Source organism: Geospiza fortis, unplaced genomic scaffold (genome assembly GCF_000277835.1).
Source record: "Geospiza fortis unplaced genomic scaffold, GeoFor_1.0 scaffold138, whole genome shotgun sequence".
In the NCBI taxonomy this organism is placed as follows: Eukaryota; Metazoa; Chordata; class Aves; order Passeriformes; family Thraupidae; genus Geospiza; species Geospiza fortis.
In genome coordinates this window covers 10,837,922-10,856,254 of record NW_005054307.1, presented here as the reverse complement: position 1 = coordinate 10,856,254, position 18,333 = coordinate 10,837,922, and the positions used below count along the sequence as shown (strand labels likewise).

Genomic DNA, 18,333 nt, shown 5'->3' with positions numbered 1-18,333 from the left:
AAACAGTCAACATCAACATGAGTGAAGAAAATAAGCGGGGGAAGTTCAGAGGTAGATATTAATTAAAATCTCACTTCAAATGTGTTTTTAAAATTGAAAAAAGTACTAAAGCAACCTATTTCAAAGTGATTTGTATATCCAAATAAAAATTATTTTTCTCCCATCATTTTTTCCCCATAGAAACATTAATAATCAAAACTTTATCTTGAAAAATGCCACAGCTATCCCTGTAGGTTTGTCACATAAAACAAGTGCAAAAGGGCAAGTGAATTGCATTCACTTGTATGACAGTGATATCTTGCAAACTGTCACTGGAGCAAAATGTGCAAACAGAAGAAAATTTACTCAGCTTCAGACTCTAGGTTTTGTGGGGTTCTGAGCTGTGTTTCTTAAGTCAATAGTAATGATTACTGCAGTAAGTTTGACACCAGCTTCTGGACTCTGCCCATCAGTTCACTTGATAGAGGCCAAAGGATAACCAGGTTTGCAAGCAATAATCTAATTAGGATTGGACCTAGCAATTCAGAGGAATAGATGCCATATTATATTACCCATTCCCAGACTAATTCAGTTTTCCAAGTAATACAAATGATGAAAAAATAAATCTAGAAGGAAGCCCTTCCAATACAACCTCAGATTGCTATACATACATTCTTATCAGGTAGAGGTAAGTTGCTGATTAATAACAATGTTGATACTTGTGTTGAGTTGGGTACAGGTCTTTTGCAATATACATTCTCAGAAGAGTTGAGCAGGCCAGTATTACTTCAAAAATCAAGATCCTGTTGGATGCTTTAGCCCAATATGGAAGCCAAGTAATTATGGCGCTCATTTGGTTTATGGAAACGAGGTTGTGCTGCCATGCCTTCAGGTTTGCACGCTAAGCAACTTCACAGTAACTGCTGTAGCAGGAAAGCCCTCTCATTTTCTTCTCTGCTCCCCCCTTTCTCTCCAGTATTATGCATAGCAGTGAGTGTACATCCCCCACAATATTATAGCCCTAAGTTACATTTAATCTGCTAATGTTTTTCATAAATGCACATGCAAAAACATTTAAATAGCTATGACATTTGCATTGTTTTTCAGTAGCTTTGAGCAAAATTAAACCATTTGCATGTGTTCTGTGACAAAGGCTCAAAGCTGCAATTAATAGTTACTGCAGAGTTTGTCACCTGCAGAACCCCTATAAAACAGTATCTCATAGTATAAAATGCAGTTTTCTATATAAATGAAACCTTGGGTTTGTCAGTCCAGTTAGACTGAGGCTAAGAGAATACTGTACTGAAAGTTAAGATCACAAGTATCTCACCTCTATGGGCTGGTAGATAGTTTATGGCTCAATGAGACTGCTTTATTTGAGACACGTGCACAGTTTATGCAAAGTTTGGTGTCAGTGTTAACACCATTAAGAGTTAAGAAAAAGTTGCATTTGTTAATGCAAACTATGATCATCAAAATGGCTTTTTTCTCATTTACCTCATGATAGTCCCTTCTTTTCAATTACAGTTTTCATGCTGACCTATTAAAAAGACCCACCATTTATAAACCATTTAAGAAGTGTCCTTTAGAGTAACCTCAATTTACTAACCTCAAACTTTTCGGTGCTATTGATTGTAATGGTATTCACGTTCCACTGATTTCGTAGCTCTCCTGAAACTTGCCAAATGTTTGCAACAGTATCTTCAGAGAGCTTTCGAAGCCCCACCATTAATGTTCTGCTCATTTGACTGACCCAATAATGGAATCTAATCTAGGAAAAAGAAGAAGGTCTGATTATTCCAGGGAAGTACTATGGCAAACAGTGTAATACAAAGAATGTGCATCAAAATACCTGACAAAGGTGTTCTTCATCAGTTGGAAGAAAAACACTTGTTCTTAAAGCTGCAGAAGAGGATTGCATTTCAGAGGACAATGAGAGGAAATAAGCTATTAAAAGGAATAAAAATAGAAAACTTAGAAGCCTGGAAAGAAAAAAACAACAATAAAACAAGGAGAGCAATATGCACGGCTATAAATTAATAACGAAAAAGCCAACTGGAATTGTTTCACCAGAAAATATTAATAGCACTTGTAGCCATTGTGATCCAAGCTTTTTTCCATATTCAATATTGTCGTGGTGTTGCTCCATGTTCCAGCTACAATTTTAAGCAGGATTCCAAAACATTTCATGTGGTGATATCTTGAATACTCAGCATTTTGGGATAAAGTGAGACTAACTCAGAAAGCTGATCCAAAGACTTTAAGCTCCAATGACTGAGTACATAATCATAATATATTTCATGCCCAAATTTCCAACTGCTGTAAACAACAATACACATTTGTCATGACAGTTCAGGTCTTTGAGGAGGTGGTGGTACATGGGAGAGAAGACTGGTGTTTTTATAGGTTGAAAATTTGTGGTGTCTGGGTTCTGGCTGCTCAGAAAATTGCCTTGAGAGAAAGATGTGGCATCCCTATATATTCCAAATATAAAAGGTTGTCTTAGTAATTTCAAAGCTACCATTAAAGATGCCATTATTATCCATTTGCAAAAGCAAGTCCTTGCTTCACTTGAAAGTGTAACAGCTCAAGAGGAGTCAGTGAACTACGGTTGTTGCTATGCCCTCTGACTGATTGTGTCTCTTTCTGACAATATTGTTTCAGATCCTATGACAGATGGAAGGCAACCACCCTATTTCAGGATATCAAATACTATAAGTCAAAATTTGGCCCTTCCTGAGCATGAAGATTTCAGAGATGTTAGATGCTAAGGATGCAAGATGAAAAATAAAGAATAGAAAAAGACTCAGTCTATTTTTAATTCTTTTTCTTCCTTTCTCTTCTCTTCCCCTTCCCAAAATCCAAACAATGCCAAGTAACTTGTCCTCTGACATTAACATGTGAATGAAAGGAGGAAGATGAAGGAGAAAAAAGGCCAAGCAGGACTAAAGGGAAAAAAGTCCTAAAAATAAAGATTAATACATTCACCAAATATCAGAGGATAGACCAAAACATCTAACTACTGAATTTATTAAACTACCCACCTTGACCTCTCATCCTGGTGTGGAACTGGAAAGCCCCTGATGAAGCACCACCAGCCCAGCTCAGGGCTGGAGCCAGCTGAGCAATCCCCCACAGAGGAGCACTTTGCAGCCTGCTACCAGGGCAATGGCCATGCTGCCCCCAGGTTTTGGACCTTTCCTGACTGCTCAGGCAGTGCTTTCAGAGCTGCCAGCTGCAAGGGTATTGCTCCTACCCACAACAGATGGCTTGGTGTCTCTGCAGAGCCCTGTCCCTGACTCCAATCTGTTCCATTGCATGTTAGCTTCCATGAAATTTTGAGTTTTTTTCTTTTAGTTCTCTAAAGATGGATGTGTCTAAGAGTAAAAAAAAATATTTTTCACCTGCCACAGGAATATTAAGTTTTACACAGATAGGGAAGAAATACTAATTTTAAGAAATTCTTTGAACAGTCATTTCACATTACACCTGTGCATAAAGAATAGTTTCATCTAGTGAAATCAGGTCATGGATTTTTTTGTGGTTCTTTTAGAGTGGTTGTCACTGGTTTGTCCAATTACTTTTTCAGTGAAAAAAAAAATCCATGACAGACAGACGTAAGGAAATACTTTGGGTTTTAGTAAATGATTACATAAATCTTCAAAGGAGTTAAATTTACCAAGGGATCTTTGCTTTTCTGCTAATGTGTGTGTTTTATCCTGATGGCAGGAAGTCTTCCTTTTAACACTCTACCATAGAGCATACTCTGCTCAGTTGTCATGATAGAGAATCATCTCTGGGTTTTAAGCAGGAACCAACATAAAACTGATTACATAGTCTGTTGAGTCACCAGCAGTGGGAAAACTCAACTCACTGCCATAAGAAGATAAATATTTCCTAGGCAATTAGAATCAGCATTTAGAAAATGAAAGTGCAGTTTAGACATTCTCCAGGTAGAAAAACAGAAGCAAATTAATACAATGCATTTGAATCTCCTTAGCTATTCAGTTCACGGATCTGAGTATGCAGCCTCTCAGAAAGCTGAATAGCTACAAGTATTTGAGCTTCTTGCTACCTGAATAAAATAACTTAGATTAACATGACCACTGCACAATTCAGACCTGGCAGATACAACAGTGACTGAAGGGCCAAAACAAGTAAATGTGAACAATACAGGTGACTGAACAGTTTGCTTCATCTGCAGCAAACAAACACTTCAGTTCAGGATTCTCAATCTTTTGCTGGCTTTGGCAGTCTGTACAAGTTACATTTTCCCTTCCCCACCAGTTTTTATTGATTATTAGTGTATTTTTCTAGTGTTTGCTACATCCTGATGTGGTGTATACTAACAATCATGCACAAATTCTAGAAACTTCAACTATGGTAAGACTGTTGCCTGGCTAACCTATCTTGGTTCTAGCCAAGAGTTTGCTATATTTGATTTTCATGGTACGTTTGGTGTGTTTTTAATGTGGTTTTTAATGAGAAAAGCTTTATTATTTTAAACCATTTCACAACTTGCATACATGAAATAAAGCTTGCCTTTATGAAAAAGGTTTGGTAGCTGCTCACATTTTTGTGCCAACATTGGTTTAAATCAACATTTATTTAACAGCAACCTTATTTTTGGAAGAATAATACACTCAGCAGGATGTGCTTTTGAGATACACACAAGCAAAAACTGAAGTTTTTAAAAGCACATCACATATAAAAAATTTCCTAATTGCAGAGTATCATGAGAATTTTCCACTGTGAAATGAGAATTTGCAGTAAAACCTAGAATGGGGTTCTGGTTGCTGTTTTCTTCAACAAAAAAAAAATTAAATTTGGGGTTCATTTTCATCTGCTGATTTCTAAGCAAGTTGTCCATACATTCCCCTTGAAACCACCAATTTACACTCATCATTATTGGGAACTTCTACCTGTTTGGTGGTTTATGCAATGTGCAGGAGATGCTGCTTTAGAACAGTGCAGATTTCCACACTCCCAGATCAACCTAGCTTGGGAATGAGGGGTAAAGCACCTGGGCTAATCACAACAACACCTACATCTCACATAGGATTCTCTTGTACATGCTCCAAGGCATGCCTGCCTTCAGGTGCTCACCATGAGGGCTTCCAAAGCACTGCTTGTGCCCAGGAGGGATGAGAGGGTGGGGTGGAAATGAAGAGAAAGAGCATAACAGAATATATGCAGAAGAGAACTAAAGAGCTATTGTATTACAGTATGTATCACAGAAAGAAAAGCAGGGTTAATCTGACTATAGGACAAACATAAAGGGTATATTTTGTCTGAGGACAGAGAAAAAGAATTACTTATTTGAGAGACACTATTCAAGGTAAAGTAGAATTTTAAGAAGATTTAGAAAGAAGCTGGCTCAAAAAACAGGCTATCAAAGCTTATCCTGTCTCCAAATACAAAGTCCTCTTCTCTCAAAATATTTGGAGTAGTAATATTAGCTACAGATGATAGATACACACACTCCACACATTTACCGGTCCAAGAAAACACGAAAACAAGTCTCAAATTTTATAAACGTTGCAATCATCAAGACTGAATTTATCACCTAATATCTCCAAAACAAGTAAAGATCACTCTGGTAGGTAAACACATTTTTTTGAAACTGATTACTTGCTCCTCTATGATAACAGGAATTGCTTACTGAAATACTGTCTTTCTCCTCCCCTTTCTCCCTGGAATTCTGGGTTATTGTAATTGCAATCACCTTAAAGATGCCTCAAAATCACCTCAAAAGACACAAGTGCTCAGGAAACATGTGGCAGAATATAGTTGAATAATCAAGAAATTAACAAAATTTAGTAAATTAAATAGAAAACTACATAGTATATAAGAGTCCATGGTTTCCCCAAAGATCATGAGGAGTCGTACCACTCTCATTCCCATTGTGGTCAGAGTATGGGGGTCCCATCCCAGATCGACCATTTCTTCTCATCCAGCCAGGCTGTAAATTGAATTCAGGAAGAACTTTGCACGGATTGGTTTCAAAATCACAGTTGTTCCAGGAGGAACCTGGATTGAAGCAAACAAACAAAAAATTGAAAGCTGAAAAACTAATGGAAAGGGATATTTTTTTTCAGCATCACTTGCTGTTTAGCTGACATTCAGAAATACTCCGAACAGTGTTTCTGGGAAAAAAAGTGAGAAACACCAGAATGTTTAAATCATGAACAAAGAGAAACAGTGCAGTGGAAGGGAGACAACTGAGAATGAACATTGGGAAAAAAGCCTCAAAGAAGCAACCAAGTCCTTTCTTTACCAAACGAAAACCAAACTCATGCATTTATATTTTATTACTATATGTTCTTTTCATTACAAATATGTGTGTAGTTACCTTTTTTTGTAGGAAAATCGCCAAGCTACTATAGTTTATATGCAAAGATTGTTCTTAAAATACACTGCAGCTCTAAGGTGCAAAATTTTTCCAGAGTTCTTGCAGAGAAAAACTAAGACTTAACACCAAGATGTAATCAGAGAGCAAGTTTGGTTTTTTTTTATTCCATGTCATTCAAACAAGAGACACAATGAATCCTCAGAATGGCATAGTGTCCCCACTTGCCTTTCCTATTTCTTATTTCTTCCAGTACACGTCACAGTGTGGTGAGGCAGGAGCATTTTCCCCCTTCCAGATTCCCCTGTAGAGCAGTGGATGTTGGAAAAGGGAGGCAGAACACCTTTCTGGCCCCAAGCCCAGTTTGGTGTATGAGTTCATTCAGGCAGTTTGAGGACCAGATCAATAACTGCTTACTGGGCTGGAGGGACAGGTGTTGGTTTTTCACAGGTGTCCAACAGCCCTTTATGTATCACATCCAAACTGAATGGAAGTGCTTGGATGTGCTTGACAGGCTGGACAGCCCCTTTCCTTCAAGCACTTCTTGTAGTGGTGGAAGGATTTAATAAAAAAAAAAAAATTCTAAGTAGATGCAGCTGTAAACAAACTTGTTGCAACCCCAACCCAAGCAGAGTGGCCAGTACTTGGCACTGTCTCCTGATTTTGTGTCCTGTGTGGAAACTTTCAGTTCCCCTGCCCTTTGTCTTACACAGCAGAGGAAGGTGGCCAAGACCCTGCCTTCTAATTGGGATTCTGCCTTCTAATTGGGATTCTAGTTAGACACAGGAGCTACAATGCCTTCTCACTCCCTCTCCAATTGGTGCCAGCTCCAGGCCCCTGCTAATGATTTTGGTCTAGTCTGTATTATCATAATTCACTGGTCATTTTAAATAAAGTTGCAACTGCAGCATTGATAATCACACTACAATGTTCAATTTCATGACTTTCATATTCATATCAGTTTACTGCAACAATTTATTACAAGGTTAGGGGAAAATATAAATAATTCACACAAGCATTCCAGACTCAAGTTAATGTGCAGATTGGCTGAGTCATCAACCAACTTTTTATTGCTGCTTTTATTCCTTAGATCTTTGAGTGGCTAAAGGGCATGTCAGAGGTTCATCAAAAGCACTAACACTACTGAAGTATATCTATCTGCTTGACATTACATGAAATGCACCAAATCACACTCAATATTTCTTCAAGAATTTTCTCATACCTGAAAAAACAATTCCAAATTAATATGCATGAAATAGCAAGAATTGTAGCATTTAAAATTTAAAAGAAATAATAATTCATCATTATTTTCCAAGGTAATATTCATTTTCACAGAAAATATAACTTCAAAGCAAACCAATGTAAATTTGCTGGAAGATAGATTTACAAAGGTAAATAGAGAGCATAGAGAGGAAAAGTTCAGAAGGAATAAATGTGTGTGATTTTTTAGATAATTTTTGCTGAGTTTCCTGCTAACAAAAAAAGAATCTAAAATAATTTATAAGAAAAAATTCCAAGTCTCACAGGACCATATTACACTTAAAGGTTCTATTTCAAGTGCGCATGTGTATAAAATCTCAGTTTGGGATATTCTGGGACAAAAATATGTAAGAGTATTTAGTTATCATTCATTTCCTGGCAAATATTTTGCAGTATGAAGACCAAATGAACAACAAAAACTGGAATTCCAATTTTTATATATTTCACTGAGGAGTTTCCTTAAATCTGAGCAAAGCCCAGGGAAAAGAGCAGGAACCTGTCACCAACATGAGACCAGGAGCTGGAATCTAAACAGAAAAATAATTTTGCAATAATCCCAAAGCCCAAAAAGAGTGGCAGCAGGAAAAATCTTCAATTTGACTCCTTGATCTGTGTTGTCATGTCTGACAGCTGATTTATCTCCTGAAGTAATCCAGAGCATTATCCAAGCAGTCCCAGCATGCAGTTTGTCCCTCAAAGCCTACTTCTACCCCTCTGGCTCATTCACATGAAATGCAAAATAATTGCATATTTAGGGCTTTTACAGAGACCATAGGCTCATATTATTCTTTGGAGAAACCTTTAATTCTCTACTTTCATATAAGCATTTGTCTGTAGCTGCATTCCCTCAAGAGACAAGTGTAAAAAGCCTCCATAAAAGATAATGGAAGAATGCACCTCTTGTTCCATATTCTGCAGGCACAATAAAAAGTGTTGCCTGGAATAAATGCCCCTTCCAGGGAAAACAGGAGCAAACACAATGAAGATTTCATGGCTATGCAGTGGAACTTAGCTTACCCACCTCTTGTGCCAGTGATAAAAATAGATGTTAACCTGAGATGTGTTAGACATGTCAGAGAATTCAACAGGCATTTCAGCCATTGCCATTAAATACATTTTTGTACAGCACAGGAAACTTACAAAAATGTACTGATGTCCAATACAGTCTTAATAATTGTCTTATTTGCAGAGAAATAAAAAGCAAGTATCCTAGAGCTGATTTTAGACTCCTGCTCCAAAGAGACCTCTGCATCCTATTTGGATATAACAGGGAGTCCCAGCAAAGGAAGAAAATCTTTGTGTGGTTGGACACACAATTGTAATTTGAAGAACCTGGATTTAAGTTACTGCTCTTTCTCACAGATTTCAGGTGAATTCAGTGATTGGAAACATGCTCTAATTAGCAGGTTTCAGTGGGGACAGATAGATACAGGCTCATCTAAAGACCATCTGTTTTATACTTAAATTTGAAAATCCCAACAAAGATGGTAGATTCTTTTGTTGCATAGTGAGTAGGAGAACTTAAATAAGCTTTCTAGTTAGAATTAAAAATTTTTATAAATCCGAGCTCTTCTTTGGACTCAGAACAAAAATCCTCAAGGAGAAGGACTACCTTATACATCAGTCCTGGTTTCAGCTAGGGAAGAGTTAATTTCTCCTCAGTAGCTGTTACGGTGGATTCAGAATGACAGTGGTGTTGATAACACGCTGATGTTTCAGTTTTTTGCTAAGTCATAGATATCCTATGGCAAGGACAAATTTTTCCCCTTTGTCTCAAGCTCTGCCAGTGAGGAGTTTGCAGGGCTGGCTCAGCTGATCAGAGCCTGGTGCTAATAGCCAAGGCTCCAGGTATGGTCTGCATGTCGGCCATGCACTTCAGTGTTGGACTCAGTGATCCTTGTGGGTCCCTTCCAACTCAGAACATTCTGTAATTCTGTTAAAAAATAAAAGAAAACCAAAACTGGGGCAAGGGGAGCATAGCTGGGAAGTGTTGTGCTCACTATATAAATTGGGGGGAGTTAGCTGGAAGCACAGCTGATCTGGGATCAGGAAGGGGAGGTTTGGCACCAGTCAGTGAGTGGTGAGCAATTGTACATTAATTGTATTTTTTCCTTTCTGTTATCATTATTATTTATCATTATTTACCCTTACCATTGTTTTATTTTACTTTGTTTTTATTTTCAATTAATAAACTCTTCTTATCTCAAGTTTTACTCCACTTCTTCTCCCCATTGCAACATAAGCAAGCGACTGTGTGGTGTTTCATCTCTAGCTGGGCTTAAAAATATGACATGAAATTATTTGCAGCAGAATTTTGTAGTACAGTATTCCAGAAATACTGAAATTCTGATGCAAATTTAGTCTTAGAACAGCATTTAAAATTCACTCTCACCACTTAGATCAATGCCTTACAGGAAATAGCACCAATTGTATTTGTAACCAAAGCATGTGACAAAGATTAAGCTAGGATAATCAGTTGTTAATCAGTTCATGAATTCAAGGAAATTGCCACCCTTGTCTAGACAAAAAAAAAAAAAAGAAAAAAGTTGCAGCTTATACCTTGGTCTAGGTATTTTATATTAAATCTGAATTCTATCAAACAAATTTCCCATAAATTAAGGAAAAAAGTATTATTTGCTGAATCTTCATTGAATTTGGATGAGGAAACACTTGTTTTGCAATGTAATATCCATATGAAGACTCATGAGAATCTTGCACTTTACAAATGTTGAAAAAGAAGAAAAGCATGAAAAACCAAACTGAAGCTAGAATAAACTTTTCTTTAAAAAATGAAGAAGGTAAAAAAAAAATTAAAAAAAGAATTCTCAGACATTTTTCAACATAAAAACATGCCCCCAAGTTCCTTCTGTCACATTCGGTTACCAAACTGTATCACACTTCTGCTAAGCCCAGCAGACTCACCTTGTTTCTCATCCCTGCTGTCTCCACAGGAGCTGGTGGAGATGCACACTTCTCCAGGTGCAGCAGAAGAGCCATCCCCACGCTGGCACCCATCTGCTGTGGATGGCTGAGTGTCCCCTGGAGCAAAGCAACACAGCACACAGATGTACAGGAGCCTGTTCATGGGCTGTGCTACTATCCGAGCCCTCACTTGGAAAATAATCACTGAAACTGCCTAGTACTGGTCATGAAGTGCCTTTTTCCAAGCTGTGTTTACACACATCTCTCTGGAAGATGTTTTTAGAACCTGTTTCTTAATCTGCAGCTTACAGGAAGTCACTGCTTCTGCAAAGCAGTCTTTCAACCTCGTGTGTTCTTAGGATAATATTTAACTGAATATAACATTTTATGACCAAAAAATACTGGCGCATGCTATGAAAGTCAACTGTATATCATTAACTTAGTGATTGGATTTATTGCTCAGTGGTTTGAAAGTATATTAGATAAGAAAACAACAGGAAAACAGGGTAGAATTACTAAATGACCAACATCCACAAAGATCTCTATTTGCTCAGAAGGAATTGACAAATGTTTGGAAAGTTTGTACATCAAATGTACAAACAGTTGAGAAATTCAAATTTCAATTGATTTTGCATCAAAGGGATTGCAAATTACTGCACTGATTTCTGTCTCTTGTAGGAGGATATTTTAGTAACACCTTTCACAGTGTTTCAATGATTCACCAAATCACAGTGGTCCTGGCCACACTTTTAGACCAATGACTCAAGGACCTTCAAATGCAGGAGAGGGACTTGGAGATCCAAACAATCAACAGAGCCAACCTTGTGAGAGAATATTGAATCAACTTGTTTAATTCGGCCTAGCATCACATGAAATCAGGGAAATTGTTTTAGTGAAGTAGCTTAAAAACTTTAGATGCCCCAAACCCAGGGATGGAGTGCTAGTAGGAAAAAGAGAAGTTAATTGCAAAATTTGCAAGGCAAATAATTGTGAGAGCTAGACAAAATAAATCTGGCACTCAGGTAAGTATGGCACTCCTTTAATAGGAATAGTGGGATGGAAAAAAATTCCCAAGTGGCAGCTTGTAACAAGTAGCTGATGCCAGCAGGTCTGGAGATTTCATCACCTACAAACTGACAAAATCAAGTCAGGGGAATGCTAGCCCTGGTGAGCAGAAATAAGACAAGATATATCTCTGTGAGTAAAGTATGCTTATTGGAATGCACAGGTGCCATAGTATCTGTAAAGAGAAACTCTGCCTGTAGGGGAACAAATAATTTGTATGTTCTGCAGATCTGTATTTTCCTAATGTAAGAAACCCCTTGTCAGGAAACAAAGACTACTGCTCCAACATCACCTGAAGGCAAGAAGTGCAAGGTCTGATGCAACTTCCTATTATCTCCAACACCAGAGGCAGGCACATATTTATTGTGACAAAGGTTTCTGTTCTGCCTAGAAAGCATTTTCCAGCTCATTTAGTTCAACTCCACCCTTTTCATCATTATTTCTGTGCACATTGTTTTAGCTGTTTTATTTTAATGCTTTGTCCTCAGGTCATTGAGCTGTTTGGAAAACTTCCTGATAAAAAGCAGAGCTACGACTAAATTAATTAAGAGCTCCTTGGTATATACATTTATATATATATATATATATTCCTCAAGAATACATATCATTAAATTGGTTTTTTCCAGTCTGTAAGTACAGATTAGACTAGAATCTTAAATTAAAAAAAAACCAAGCAACAAAAACCAGAACACCCTATGCCATATATTTTCACATTACTATATTTGTAAAAGCTTAAATATTTCTGCTATTCAGCTGCTTTCAATTAATTTTCTCCAACATACAATATTTTATCTTATTTATTTTTTCCTTTATATTTTCTTAAACTCTCCTCACACTGATAAGCATCACAATATCAGGATTTCCCTGCCTTTCAGCTTTCTTTCATTTTATAAAAACTCCCACAGCATTTTCCCCAACTGTTGCACTTCTGTGCCTGTAGTATAAATCTGTATACAAGTATTCTGAGTCAAAGGGTAATTTTTACAGGAACTGGTTTCCATTTCCAGCTTAATATACTCTAAAACATTCATAACAAGCAAATTTGCATAGCCCAAACAAGTCAAAAACACAATAAAATCTGTTTGAGTGGAAATAAATGAAAAATATATCAAATATTCAGAAATATTTAGGGTGTAATGGTTGGATCTTCAGTGAATAAGGGAAAAAGTGTTTCAGTGAATGTCAAACAGAAAGTGCAAAGCCAAAGTGTCTCATATTTTTGGGAAGTGTTTGGCCATGTATATGTAGGGAGAATTTCTTGATGAGTGCAACAGTTCAGCCCTCTTGTCAGCTAAGAATAAGAACAACAAAGGTTTTTATATTTCTGAGAATCACATAGAAATGGACAAGAAGATGACTCAGAAGCAAAGGACTTTCAGAGAATGTCAAAAGGACAAATACTTTAAGTACTGAACTGGAAGCACCCTGAAAAACATAAGGGAGGCAGAGAGGGAAAAGTATAAAATGGCAAAAAATACGCAAGATGTCACAAAAAGCAGAAGATGGGCACTAATCAAAAGGTATTTTTTAAAGCACTAGAGAAATATTGCAGAGAAAATGAAGACTGAAAGGAAAGCAAGCAAAGCCAGACACTATGTCTATTTCCAAAGTTATTTTAGCAAACAAGAAGTTTTTTAAAATGAAAAGAAAGTTAAAATAAAAAACTGCTTGAATTTACATCAAAGCTGGATTTTTCTGGCTTATCCTAATTCATTTAATTTAAGGCAAGACAAAACACATTTCACTTAAGTGAAAAAGATTGCCTGCTCAGCCTTCAACTTAAGTAAATCTGTTGAAAAAGTTTCAGATACTAAATCTAGGTTTGAAAAGGTAAGTCCTAAAAAGAAGTCCAAAGGCTCTGAAACAGGGCAGAAAAATTTTGCATTTTTGAGACCATTCTTCATGTGAACAGAAAGATATTTGCTTAAGCATAAAATGGATTGTAGTTAGCAATTCTCCTTCAGGTTTCTGTAGAGCCAGTTGTTATCAGTAATGAAACAGAGGAAAGAACTAAAAAAAATGGGATATGAGCTTCACCATCTGAAAACATGTTCAAATTTTGCTGCAAATACTAACATTCTTTCAGGGAAAAGTCTTATAGAGTAGAATAAAGTCACCCTTCCAGAGTAATCTAAATTTCATTAGGTTTAATATAACTTTAAAATGGCAAACATAATATGCTTCTTTTTTTTCCTTTAATGTGATCAGACTGGGGAGCAGTACTGTGCCAGTGTATGAATCTTTAACAGATCTCTCCTTTTCTTCTAATACAAAGTTTTAGTAAGCATTGTTAATTTTAACAAAATCCTCCAAAATCTTTTATGCAAGAGCAATTTTAGCTGACTTTTAATAAAACCAGTAAAACTGTAGTTTTAAAATAATTGCCAAAAATTCAGACAAGAATTCATTTTGAGAGCCCCTTCCCAAAAATACACTATTCATATTATCATATGACCATTCTAATTTTAAATTGTCAAATTGTAACTTAAAGACTTCCATTGAGTAGCAGAAAGTCAAGCAATCACCATTACCCAAATTGATCCATTTTTAACAAGAATTGCCAGAATTCTTTACTTTGATGTGAAAGGCAATAATTGCACAGCATCTGTTTTCAGTTAAGTGGCACTAATTCAATAGTTATCTGGAAGAATAACTATTGAGGACTAAGATATTCATATATTTGAATAAAAAGATCCTGGGCAAGTGTTCTTACCACTCATCTCCATTTGCTAAAAAAAATCAGTGAAATCAATTGAGAGGTTAAAATCAAACTTAATCAATTGATCAGTGTACTTCATGAGCACCATAGTTACAACTAATAACATAAAAAAGTCCATAGTATGAGGAAAAGGTGTGAACTGGATATAAGCAAATTGAAATCCTAGATCATTACAGACTGAAAAAATATTACATTTTGGGAAGCAATCTGGGAGCATCTTTTCCATCTTTTTAATGGATAAAATTCAAGAGGAAATCACAGGTGGTGGTGAAGAGAAAGTAGAGAAAATATTCAGTGGAAGATAAGAAATCCCTATGTGTACCACGTACTACAAATTGTCTTGCACCTAGAGTTTGGAACAAAACAAAACGCACTTCAATTCTGAACTGTTGAGAGCTGTCGAGAACTGCCCTTCTTTCTTTATACTGCAATGTAAGAACAGGAAAAAAAAATCCAAAATAGCTCTTAGTCCATAAAGCAATATACTTTTAGAAAGCAAAACTATTAATTGGCATAAACTCTGATCAGCTAGGAGCATTTCTACCTCCTGTCTGCTATGTTGCTTCTTCAGAGAAATAAGAATGGAATAAAGATTTTCTCAGCATTTGCTTTGGTCTCAGCAGACCAAACACTTCAGAACATCCTGTTCCCTTTCTTCTATCACATCATTCTGCCAAGCATTTTGGTTCTGTTCTCTCCTATAAGCAGCTCCCTGGTCCCTGCAAGGGACACACTGCAAGTGGCATCATCTCACAGGAGAGTGAAACCATAAGGCAGAGGACCTGATGCATTATTGGTGTGAACTGTTGCATCACATTTTGTGTTTGTGTTTGTTTTGTGTTTAACTCAAACTAGCTCCAGACTGGTCCCATGGAAGAAACACCCACCAGTGGCCCAGGACTGTTAGATGTGCTCCCAGAGTTCACCCTCTGCTCTGGTCTCATGCAGGGGCATCCACTACACACTCTCTGTGGCTGCCCTGCTTCAGGTCACAAGTGTGCAGGAGTTGCTGGAACATTTCTTTCAATAATGCAGCCCTCATAGGAACCAAAATTTAAACATGTCAAGCATGCTTAGCATCTCTTGGAATAAGAGCTGACCTTCCCTTCATCCTCAAGGAACATAAATAAAAATGTTGCAGCACGCGTCTGTGTCAGGTAATAATTAGCATTGACTCTATGAATCTAGAAGGCTGATCAATCACTTTATTATACTATACTTATTAAGAAACTCATCATCCTTACAGACAGCCTGATACAGACAGACCAGATTAGTCAATTAATTAAAATACCATCACCATTAACTAATTAAGAAATCACCCTTTAGTAAACAAATCTCTATAACACATTCTACATTTTCACAACATCAAGTACAGTAAGTGAAGATAAAAAATTTTTCTCATTCCTTTTTCTGATCTTCTCACAGCTTTCCCCAGGACAATACCTAGGAAAGTTGTACATATCATTCTCTGTGGCCAGAGAGTGGTTACCACATAAATAGATCTAGCTTTCTTTCAAAGTTTGGAGAAAAAAGTGTATTATAAAAATTAAACCTGAACCAAATTAAACAGTTCTATCCATCTCAACTCATCTATCCTAACCTTGGTTGCCAGAGACTGGACAGCAGCCTAAGGCATTACAGGTAGCAGAGGCAGACAAACACTCTCTCAGGGCAAACCACTCAAAGAGGTCGATCTCTGAGTGAAACAAATTCTTTAGAGGTGTTTTTAACAGAAAAATAAGCTTATCCTTTGGTATCACTTCTAAGTATGCAAGTGAGGGCAAACAAATCCTTCCAATGGTCTGTCTGCTTCTGTCATATATAACATTAGTTAGAAAAAGATAAGGGACAAATCTGGAAGAAAGCAATATCCCTGGGCTCATGTCCCACAGCTGCAGCTAAATCAGCACAGCCCAGGTTTGTGTCTCCAGCAATATTAATCTTTAGTCCTGAAACACGTCCGCATGCCCAAGAACTGAAAATTAGGCTGCTAAGATCTAGGGGGAGTCTCAACAAAATATAAAGATCAGTAACCAGGCTAAAAATAAAAAAAAAAAAAACTTATCCGTTGAGTTTTCCCATATTATTGATTCTATCCTTAGGACATCTCTGGAATGACACTGCTCCTGAGGATTTGCAAGCAGTCATGCTTACTCTACATATTTCTAGAAATTATTCCTGAAAAAGAGTCAGGAGGTATGTATTAAAAATATTTCTTTTTAAAACTCCCCTTTATCTTAATTTCCTCATCCATAAACAAATAAGTGGCCTGAAAATTTCTGACTTTCTCTGATATCCCCTGATACCCCTAGACCGTAAGACTAAGTAGGAACTAATAATGCTGAGTAACCTTTCTCCACCAATTTTAAGTCAGTTTTCAATATAAGAGCAATATCTTGATATACAAAGAAATAGTATTCCGCTCAGATAAGAGAGGGATACTTTTCAGCTCTGATTTTCAGAGATGTTAGGTGAAAGGATGACATTCTGAACACAAAATAGCTCATTTGAAACATTCTTTCAGTGCAATTATTATGCAGTTCAACTTTATGCAATGAAGGCACAGGGTTTGGGAAAAGTCCTTGGAATTAAAGCACTCAGGAGCTTAATGGTAGAAGCTTAGCGCTTATAATGAAATTGTGTAAAACTTCAGAGTACATGCTTTGCTTGGAAAAAAAAACCAAACCCTGGGATAACTGTGTACTGCCTCAATAAAACAGCCCTAGCCTAATTGTAAAATGCCTAGTAATACTTCTTAAATTAACCCAGACAGATTTAAAAATTTTAGTTAGAGTAATCTCTTTTCAGTTGGAGCTATGTGTTACTTAGAACAGTTTCACACTTCAAGGAACTGTAGGAAATATTCTATCAGTTATTAATTTCTTGACTATTTTTCATTCTATCATTACCAAAAAATTGTTTAGATCTAAAGATTAATTTAATCCTTGCATCTAAGATAAATGAATATGATGTCAGTCTAGATGCATTGTCATGTTAATGTGAAATGTATTACATTCTCATAGATCTCCAGAATGTTAGAACTTTCCTTGCAGGTTTTAACAACTTGTTAATGTCCCTTTGTACTTTGAGTGACTTTGTTTACAGTGAGAGATCAATGGGATAAGCAAAGAAATGAACAAATAGAACATACAAACAAACAAACCTTCTTATGACCTTCCTAAGATGGCTGCCACTAAGACATGGACATTTTTCAGTACTGTAAAAGCTCTTATAAAGCAGCAGCTGTAAATATAGCTCAGAGGGACACTGAAGGTGCTCCAAATGATATTTCTAGAACCACCACAGATAGGAAATGAGTCAGAAACACGCCATACCACTGTTTCCATCTCCCAGTCACACCAAATAACCCTAGACCTCCCAAACTCATCTGGGAAAGGGGGTGTAGCTGGCAGGCTAGACGAGTCCCAGGTGATTGAAGTAAACACATTATCCTCCCCAGTCACAGGGGAAAAAAAACCAAATCAAGAAACAAAACAGGTAAATCCCTTTCACAACCCCAAATTCCTAAATGCCTTAGTCTACCATGCAGACTCTACATCTTCCCAATTTCCTATTCTTCCTCTACAGTTCTACCCAGACTGCTGCTTATGCCTACATGATTCACCAGGTAGTGATCCTCTACACCTGCATTAATGTGACAAGCTTTCAGCTGCTCTCTTAGAAAAAAACCCCATAGATAACCGTATAGATATCATTTATCTATAAACTACCTAGAAACTTGATAGATTTTTGTTTTCTTGAAAATGTTTGTAATCTTGGATTACCAATGCCAGAGAAGCTGCCATGCCATGGGTCCACCATCACAGGGCATGTCCTTCTGCAGCAAGCAAAACTACTTCCAGAGTTGCTTTGAATGCAGCTGAGTGTATTAAAGTTTCAGATAAAGAGACATATTTTCTCATCTCATCCCCTGCTCAGTGAAATGCACCACACATATTCAGCTGGCAAAGTTGTTACTGAGATCTTCTATTCAAAATCTCCAGTATTTATTTTCAAATACCCAGTGTTTATTTTCAAA

At 36.9% G+C, this 18,333-nt stretch overlaps 1 protein-coding gene across 1 annotated transcript in view; it reads right to left on the bottom strand.

Moving 5' to 3' along the window:
• Nucleotides 1-18,333, bottom strand: part of MALRD1 (MAM and LDL receptor class A domain containing 1) — a 271,411-nt gene that overhangs the window by 219,105 nt on the left and 33,973 nt on the right. The window contains exons 2-5 of the mRNA XM_014312109.1: nt 10,511-10,627; nt 5,869-6,009; nt 1,832-1,926; nt 1,589-1,750 (exon numbers count right to left, since the gene is read on the bottom strand). Coding sequence (XP_014167584.1) covers nt 1,589-1,750; nt 1,832-1,926; nt 5,869-6,009; nt 10,511-10,627 — 515 coding nt within the window. The remainder of the gene's footprint in view (nt 1-1,588; nt 1,751-1,831; nt 1,927-5,868; nt 6,010-10,510; nt 10,628-18,333) is intronic.